The sequence below is a fragment of the Capra hircus genome, chromosome 24 (genome assembly GCF_001704415.2).
Source record: "Capra hircus breed San Clemente chromosome 24, ASM170441v1, whole genome shotgun sequence".
Taxonomy (NCBI): domain Eukaryota; kingdom Metazoa; phylum Chordata; class Mammalia; order Artiodactyla; family Bovidae; genus Capra; species Capra hircus.
Window position 1 is genome coordinate 46,078,658 of NC_030831.1, and position 8,659 is coordinate 46,087,316.

At 49.6% G+C, this 8,659-nt stretch overlaps 1 protein-coding gene across 1 annotated transcript in view; it reads right to left on the bottom strand.

Annotated features, from left to right (window-relative positions):
• Positions 1-8,257, bottom strand: part of PSTPIP2 (proline-serine-threonine phosphatase interacting protein 2) — a 95,208-nt gene extending 86,951 nt beyond the window's left edge. Inside the window, exon 1 of the mRNA XM_005697169.3 lies at positions 8,125-8,257. Coding sequence (XP_005697226.2) covers positions 8,125-8,157 — 33 coding nt within the window. The 5' untranslated portion in view covers positions 8,158-8,257. The remainder of the gene's footprint in view (positions 1-8,124) is intronic.

The window sequence follows — 8,659 nt, forward strand, 5'->3', positions numbered from 1 at the left end:
CTAAAACCTCCCACCTCCTTCCCCGACCTCCAACCCTTTGGGGGTCTTGTGTGGCTGCACCTCACAGTGTGAACGCTGAGGGTATGAGGCAGGGTCACTGCCAACTTTCCTTATTTTTCATTCTCTGTGTGTGTCTCCCTCTCCTAAAATACAGTTGTAAAAGCAGTGATGTCCCTGAGGTATGTGACCCTTACAGTACCATTCTTCAGGATCTGAAAGGCACAAATAGTAATATGTTTGAAAGATGAACAGTGATCTATGAAAAAAAAATATTTAAGATCATGCAGCCTTAAAAAAAAAAACAAAAATGGTACTCTATGTCATACTCTGTGTTGGAGGCGTAGTGCTGGGCTGGTGAGAGGGTATAAAGTGCCACAGCCTTGCGGGTCAAAAAAAAACAAAACAGAATAATTAAAAGAATATTCTTTTAATTTACTTTCCCAAATATTTCAGCTGTGATCATTTCTGTCAAAAAAGAAAGTCTTGGGATTTCCATGGTGGTCCAGTGGTTGAGAATCCACCTTGCGATGCAGGGGACTCAGGTTCAATGCCTGGTCGGGAAACTAAGATCCCACATATCCCTGGAGCAACTGAGCCCTCGGGTCACAATTAGAGAGTACTCGGTATCTAAGACCCACAAAGCCAAATAAACAAACTTTAAAAAAATAAAGTCCTCACTTGGTGTGACCTGATCAATGCTAATACAATAGAGCCATATCCGACTGGTAAGCTAGGAGGCCATATAAGAGTTTCCACAGATAGATACTGATGAATGGTATGGGTCTATGCACCGGGATTTAAGTTGCCCTGAACTACCTTGAACCTCTTTACACATACAAATGTGTAAAGTGTTTAAGACAGGAGCGTTAGAGTCAGCTAGGGAAAAGTTTTCCTCTTCTCAAGAACAAACTCTTATCTCCTGTGTTGAAATCTGCAGCTTGACCTTTGTCTAACCTTCACGCAAAGATACAGCTAAGTCCAGCTAGAAGACAAGTTTTTAAACCAACAAGTCAAGAGCCTATTGTGTTTTTCAGAGGCCTGCTCTTCCTACCTTCCTCACACACAGGCTGTTTGGGAAGCTAGAAGCTCCTGATTCTGAAGAGGCTCCGAAGCCTGTGTTGAATGTTGTGAGACTCAACAGCAGCTATCTGAACAGTGTCCAAAGTATCTGGTTTCCTGTTGCCTGGCTTTTCCAGAGTGAGATCATACAGCTCTCAGTCTTCATGGATTTTCATAACATGCAAGAGTTCTTAAATTCCTGGCAACCATATCTTAAATAGTCCCATTGATATAGTTGGAAAAGTCTAATAGTTTTATATTTTAAAAAGTTACAATGGCTAGGGACATCCCCAATGGTCCAGTGCCTAAGAATCCAGGTTCCCAAGACCGGGGACCTGGGTTCGATCCCTAGCCAGGGAACTAGATCTCACAAACTGCAACGAAGCTCTGGCACACAGCAACGAAGATCCCACATGTGGCAACAAAGAGCAATGCAGCCAAATAAATAAGCAAATATTTTTTTTTTAAATTACAGTGACATGTCATTCTATAAAGCTAACCAACAATTCCTATTATTTAACACCGCCCCTCCCCCTTTTCTTGCTTCTCTGGTGGCTCAGACGGTAAAGCGTCTGCCTGCAGTGCGGGAACCCCGGGTTTGATTCCTGGGTCGGGAAGATCCCCTGGAGAAGGAAATGGCAATCCACTCCCGCACCCTTGCCTGGAAAATCTCATGGACGGAGGAGCCTGATAGGCTACAGTCCATGGGATCACAAAGAGTCGGACTCGACTGAGCAACTTCACTTTCTTTCCCCCTTTTCTTTTGTCAAAGCTGGAGATTTCTAGTATAGCAGAGGAAAGAAAAATGTCAGCCCCTTCCTACTCAGATGAGCTTTTCACTAACACTGAAACTTGGATGATATTTATGCTGTAATAAAATATGTCCAAAAATGGACATTCTGATTATACTTAAGAGACGGTAAATGAAAATTACAGAAGTTAATTGCAAAAACATCTACTGGTTGTACAAACAGAGGTACTTTGGATATTGTATATGTTTGGATGTAACTGATATTTGCTTTGATTGGCTAATGACATCATAGTTGCTTTTACCAGAAAAATCCATAAATTAATATGCATCCATACACACTTATACCAAGTTTGCACACACCAAGTCTTTTTGACTTTAGAATGAACTTAACTATGTATTATCTATGTACGTGTTCCTATAATGGGTATCTGAGACACCAAACTCAGAATTCTACATTCACTGTGTAAATCTAATCTGCGAACAAACTGTTGTTTGTGCAGGGGAAAAAACTAATAGAGTGGAGCATTGAGGAAAAAAAAAAAGGTCTCTGGGGCTTCCCTGGTGGCTCAGTGGTAAATAATTTACCTTGCAATGCAGGAGACATGGGCTCGATCCCGGATCAAGGAAGATCCCACATGCTCTGGAGCAACTAAGCCTGTGCTCTAGAGCTCCACAACAAGAGAAGCCAGTGCAAAGAGAAGCCGATGCTTCTCTGCGACTAGAGGAAAGCCTGCACAGCAACAAAGACCCAGCACAGCCAAAATCAAATAATAAATAAATGCTTTAAAAAGGGTTTCTGATAAAGGTAAATAATGTCTTCCCTCAAAGAAGAATTAGAAAGTCCAAGAAAAATAAGAATGGAGATCTAACTATAATATACTACTTCAGGCTTCCCTGATGGCTCATCAGGTAAAGAATCCGCCTGCAATGCAAGAGACACGGGTTCCCTCTCTGGGTTGGGAAGATCCCCTGGAGAAGGAAATCGCAACCCACTCCAGTATTTCTTGCCTGGAGAATCCCACAGACAGAGGAGCCTGGCAGGCTACAGTCCAAAGGGTTGCAAAGAGTCAGACATGACTAAGCGTGCACACACACACACACACACACACACACTTAGCTTTAAAAATAAAAACCTTTACATGCTGTGGGAATTCCCTGCTGGTCCAGTGGTTAGGACTCTGCACTTTCTCTGCTGAGGGTATGGGTTCCACCCCTGGTCAAGGAACTAAGATCCCACAAGTCATATGGCAAAGAAAAATAAAATAAAAACAGTCTTTACACATTGTGACAACATAAATAATAATTATATTGTTTTTCATTATAAGTCATTTGGGAATATTTGAATTTTTAAAGAATATGCTTACACCATCTAGACTTTTTTAAAGTTTGTTAACAAACTTTTGTTTTCTTTCCACTTGTTCAGATTTTGTTTCATATATTTCAAAAAGAATTTCCTATTTTTCTGGAGGCTTCTCTGGCAGTCACAGTGACTGAGACTCTGCTCTTCCAATGCAGGGAGCTTGGGTTTGCACCCTGGTGAGAAAACTAGGATCCCACATGCCTCGTGGCCAAAAAAAGAGAAGAATTTCTTGTTTTCCTTAGAAGGTAGATCCCATGACTTTCTTATTAAATTCTTACAATGCTAAAACAAGAAAATAAGATTTGTGATAATCATTTTAAAGCTAGACCCCAGTGGCTGCTCTAGAAAGAATGAACTGGAAGGGACGAAAGTCAACGCCTTTATCTTGCATTTTGCCACCAGGCAGGACAGTACCAACTCAAGATCTGGTAAGACCCAGAAAGAACAGATTCCAAAGCGGTCAGAGGTTTGAAGCAGAGGGACAGCCCTGGGTGGTCAGGCACAACGAGCAAGTTCAGGGGGCCCCAAGCCTTCCCCTGGTCACTCCCCAAGCAGAGGAGAGAGGCCTCGCCCACCGTAGGCACAGGGGTGGGAGAGGTTAGGACAGGCAATAGGAGGCTGGTCTGGGCTTAGAGCAGTGAGAATCAGGAAGACCATCAACATAAGGATCTAGAAGATACACAGGGTCAGGCTGGGGTCACACCCTCGTGAGGAATGTGGGAGTGTCCTGAGGCGGGGAGCATCTCCCTCTCCTGGAACAGGTCACCTGTGCAAGGCCCCTCTGACCACAGGCCAAAGGCTGGGACCATCCCTATGTGGCCACCTTCGCTGGAGCCCTGGAAACCATACCCACAGCCCCTGTCTTATTTCAACAAGATACCATCAACGTTAACCAGGATAAATAACAGCGCGGCTTAACCACACAACTGCTGGGAGGGAAAAAGCACACACAGTGGGGGACTATCCCAGTTTTAAAGAGCATTCCCTTTTCAAATAGATCCACCGAAAGGTTCCTTTAAATGAACTTCCCACGGGGCATCTGAAGATTGTTTATACAGTATGCGCTGACTCCTATCTTTTCAGGAACATCTACCTAATTTGACCATGGGCCTCTCAACTTCCATGGAACATTCCTCTCCTGGGCCTGTGATGGCTCCTGTGAGGGTTGAATTCCAGATCTCTACCTCTCTTTCTCTGACCCCTCTCTACTCCTGCCAAAACAAGGTAGTCACCAAGAGTGCTTCTCTGGGGTCCTCTTATCTCTTGATTCTCAAGGAGTAACTGTCAACCACTTCCTTTAATTATCACCTCTGTGCTGATAATAGTTGACAATCACAAGTGCTCGCTATGTGCCAGGCATGCACAGAACTCTGATTTAATCTTCACAACAGTCCCAGAGCACCAACATTGGTATTATCCTCATTTTTCGACATGGAAAAACAGAATGAGAGTTGAAGTTATCTGCCCAAGGTCACTCAGCTATAAGGGGCAGATGGGGATTTAAACCTGGCCATGAGTTTGAGTGAACTTCGGGAGTTGGTGATGGGCAGGGAGGCCTGGCGTGCTGCAATTCACGGGGTCGCAAAGAGTCGGACACAACTGAGCGACTGAACTGAGCTGAACTGAGGCCACCTGAGAGCCTCTGCTGTTCCAGGCACTGTCTTTCCTGGACACCCTTTCCCTGGACACCCTACTGGGGCCCCCTCTACCAAGTCCTCAAACCTAGGATCAGGGCACACTCACTGTTTGTACTGGTTGTTCAAATATTAAAATATCCCCAAACCCTGCTGTCTGGCCCCTGTTCCTTCCCTAGGACCTCCCCATATCCAGCAACCCTGGCACTGTCCTGAAAGCTGAGGGCTGCTGCAGGGGCTTCAGGATGCTGCGAGTCTCCGTCTTCACCAGTGCTACCCCTGTAGTTAATATTGTCAGTATCACTTCTGCCTCCTCCTCCTTCTCTCCCCACAAACCAGTTCCTCATGTGACTTCCTGCTTTCTGGGGCCAGTACCCCACTCTCCTGCTCACCTTACGCAGAGCCTGCTCGGAGCCTTTCTTTCCTCTCCCCCACTGCCCGGTTTCAATTGGTGACCTTGTCCCGTGGCTTTGACTTCTCTTACCCTCTGCCATTCCTTTCATTGGTCTCCTCCTGTCCCTTCCCTGCAATTTCCATCCTGGAACAGACCCTTTCTGCCCCTCGGCCCCTGCCAGAACTCTCCCATTCCCCAACCCCTTTGTCCTCTATATCCGTGAGGACAGGCATTCAAGATTCAGTCCACCCTCCCTACTGGCTTCCTAATGATGAATGTACCTTCGACCCAAGACGGTGCTCTTATCCCTGCAAATGCCACCTCTATACAGAGAACGTATTTTCTCTAATATTTGTTCAATTCAATCAGCTGATACCCACTCGGGTTTCCAAAGCTTTCTACCTTATACCATCACAACCTTCTTGTCCTTGAAGCGTGAGTTGCTGCCATCCCCTCAGTGATAACAACAGCCTTGCTCCCCACTCTCTACCCATCCCTGAAAATATGAGAGCATCTCAGGCAGCCCCTAAGGTCTCCACTAGTTTCCCTTCTGCCCCCTTTCTTTCAAATCTGGGCTGACTGTCCCGTCTGCCTGGTTCCTGAGCATCCGTGTGAGAAGCACCATCGCAGTGCTGGAGGCTCAGTGGGTGGTGGCACTCAGTGCAGACACCCCAGGAACTCATGGTTGGAGCTGAAGGAGAAAGATATGCACGTGAAAAGTCAAATGATGTCTCAGCATCTGCATCTGACGGTGCCAAAGGACACTCTCACTGAGCACCAGCCTCGCTGAAAGCACTCGATGAACACTTGGTCTATGCAGAGTCCTGCTGCACTGTCTAATAGCTCTACAATCTTGGGAATGTTGCTCAACCTGTTTGCCACTCAGTTTCCTTATCTGCAAAATGGAATAGTCAATAAGGTACCCCATAGGGTAGCTGAGACGTAAATGAGTGGTATATGTAAAGTGTTTAGCACAGTGCTTGCCACAGACTCTATACACAGTAATGTTAGCTATTACTGTTTTTATTACTTGACATAAAAATCATATGAAATTAGAAGATATCTTTGCAAACTATCACTCAGGAGCTTATATGTTTTGAAAGTAAAAGCTCAGGGAGGGGCGAGGGGGAAGTAAAAACTCAGAAAGTTCTCTACCCTGGACCTTTACCAAATCTCTAACTCCCAACACAGACCTCATATCTGCCCCCTCCCCTAAACATTCCTGCAAGACTGCCTCTGGGAGCAGCTGGGGGGCTGCCTTCCTGTGGCCTGGGAGCCCTCTGAGGATGGAGGCCGCAGCTCTCAACCCACTACATGCCCTGTCCGTTTCATAGATCCACTGTACTCATTCGACAGCTATCTGCTGAGATCTCACTGGCAACAGCCCGTGCAAGGGGCAGTGGCACTGAAAGCCAGACAACAGCTGTCCACAAGGTGCTCACATGCTTGCAAGGCCCCCAACCTCAAAACCATAAAGGACAAAAACTATGAAGGAATACAACATGCACTATCGGGCGCAATCGGGAAGGGCTTCCCTGAAGAGAAGACACTGGGCAGAGACCTGAAAACTGAATGCTACATACTGAGGGGAAGAAAAACAGGGCTCTCTGTGCTGTTTTTTCCCCACAGTGCCTGGCATGGGACCCTGAGATCTTTATTCCACCCAAAGAATTCACAGGCCTCCTCCAGGGGCCAGCTCCAAGGCCATGCACCTTCTCTGTGAAGCTGCTTGCGGTGAGAGGACCATACCCCACAGGTGGGCAGTGCTCAAGGAGAACCCCAAAAACTCCAGGAAAAGGGACTTCTCAAGGCAGGGTCTAAACTGTGTCCCCCAGGTCACAGGGCCAAGTTTTCTCTTTGTAGCACTCTCCATGGGGGAAAGGAACCTGCTAGGTGCTATGAGGCTAAACAGGGAGCCATCAGGGTTGCTTTCCTTTCGGCTTCCCTGATAGCTCAGTTGGTAAAGAATCCTCCTGCAATGCAGGAGACCCCAGTTCAATTCCTGGGTCAGGAAGATACTCTGGAGAAGAGATAGGCTACCCACTTCAGTATTGGGCTTCCCTTGTGGCTCAGCTGGTAAGGAATCCGCCTGCAAAGAGTCAGACAGAGGGAGCAACTTTCACTTCACATCGGGACTGCAGGTAAGGAGATGGGGCGGCTTGGCAGCAGTAGCTCAGTCTGGAGACAAGCTGACTTTCTGCTCCTGCCTTAAAAGGATGAGGGTGGCTCCTCCAAATGAGGGGGTACAGACTGTTGAGGGGCACCTGGGGAGCGAGAGGACGGGGGGAAGAGGACTGGACAGAGAAGAGGACTGAGCTGACGCCTCCTGGTTGGGCCCGTCCTCGGGCTCAGATGCCCCCACCAGCTCGCAGGATCTCACACACGCACCAGCCTCCCCCTGGATAGGGGGACAGGGGGCAAAGGCTGGGAGGGGCTCAGGAAACGGGGCTACGAGACTGGCAAAGCTTCTGCTAGAGAACCCCGCTAATGTCTGGAGGCTCGGACAGGCTGTACATTTCCGCGGACCTGGAAAAGCCAAACAACCCGGCGAAATTTACCGCACGTTTTCTGACCCACGTTACCCCCCAAATCTGCTCACAGTGCAGCCTCCGGGACCACCCTGCGACTGTCCCAGGACTAGTGGCTCCTCCGTTTGGGTCTCGGTTTCCCCAGGTGTGAGATGAGAGGGGAATGTCCCAGCTATAAGGCTACACCTGTCTGCGGTGACTCGGGGCGCGGACGGCCGAGGGAAACCCTGCGAACCGGACCCCGCGGACCCGAGGACGCGCGGCGGGCTGGGGGCAGCGCAGAGAGGGGCCGGCGGCGGCGGGTCCGATCGGATTCTGCTCCGGACAGGGGCCCACGGCTCCCTTCGGGGCCCCCATCTCCCAAGCCGGGCGATGGGCTCCTCGCCTCGCTGACTTACCCAAAAGTTCCCCTTGAACAGTGAGCCTGTCATGGCTGGCTAGCGAGCAGCGAGGAGAACCAGAGCAGGCGCGTGGGGACGAGGACTGTCAGGACCTGCCAGCCCGGCCGCGCACCCGGAGCTAAGCCCGGCCCACGCCACCGCCCGCCCCGCCCCACACACCACCCATCTGCCCGCCCCGCCTGCCCCAAGCCTCACCGCCCGGCCCCGCCCCCGAGCCCAGCTCCGCCCCCGATCCCCGCCCCTCCTGCCCCATCCGCATCGCCCGGCCCCGCCCCCGGAGCCCCGCCCCCTCTCGGCCCCGCCCCGCGCCCCCACCACGCCCCGCTCCCCGAACCCCTCAGCGGTCCGCAGCACCCAGCACCCCCTACTCCTGCCACAGCCGCGTCCCGGGTCTGCCTGCACCCTGCACTCGTCCCGCGCGGAAGAGAGAGGCGGCCCGCGGGTTAGACCCTGCGGCGTCAGGCGTCAGTCAGTTAGCCCTACGTCCCTCTCCTTCGGGAGACCTTTAAAGATCGGAAGGAACAGATTCTGT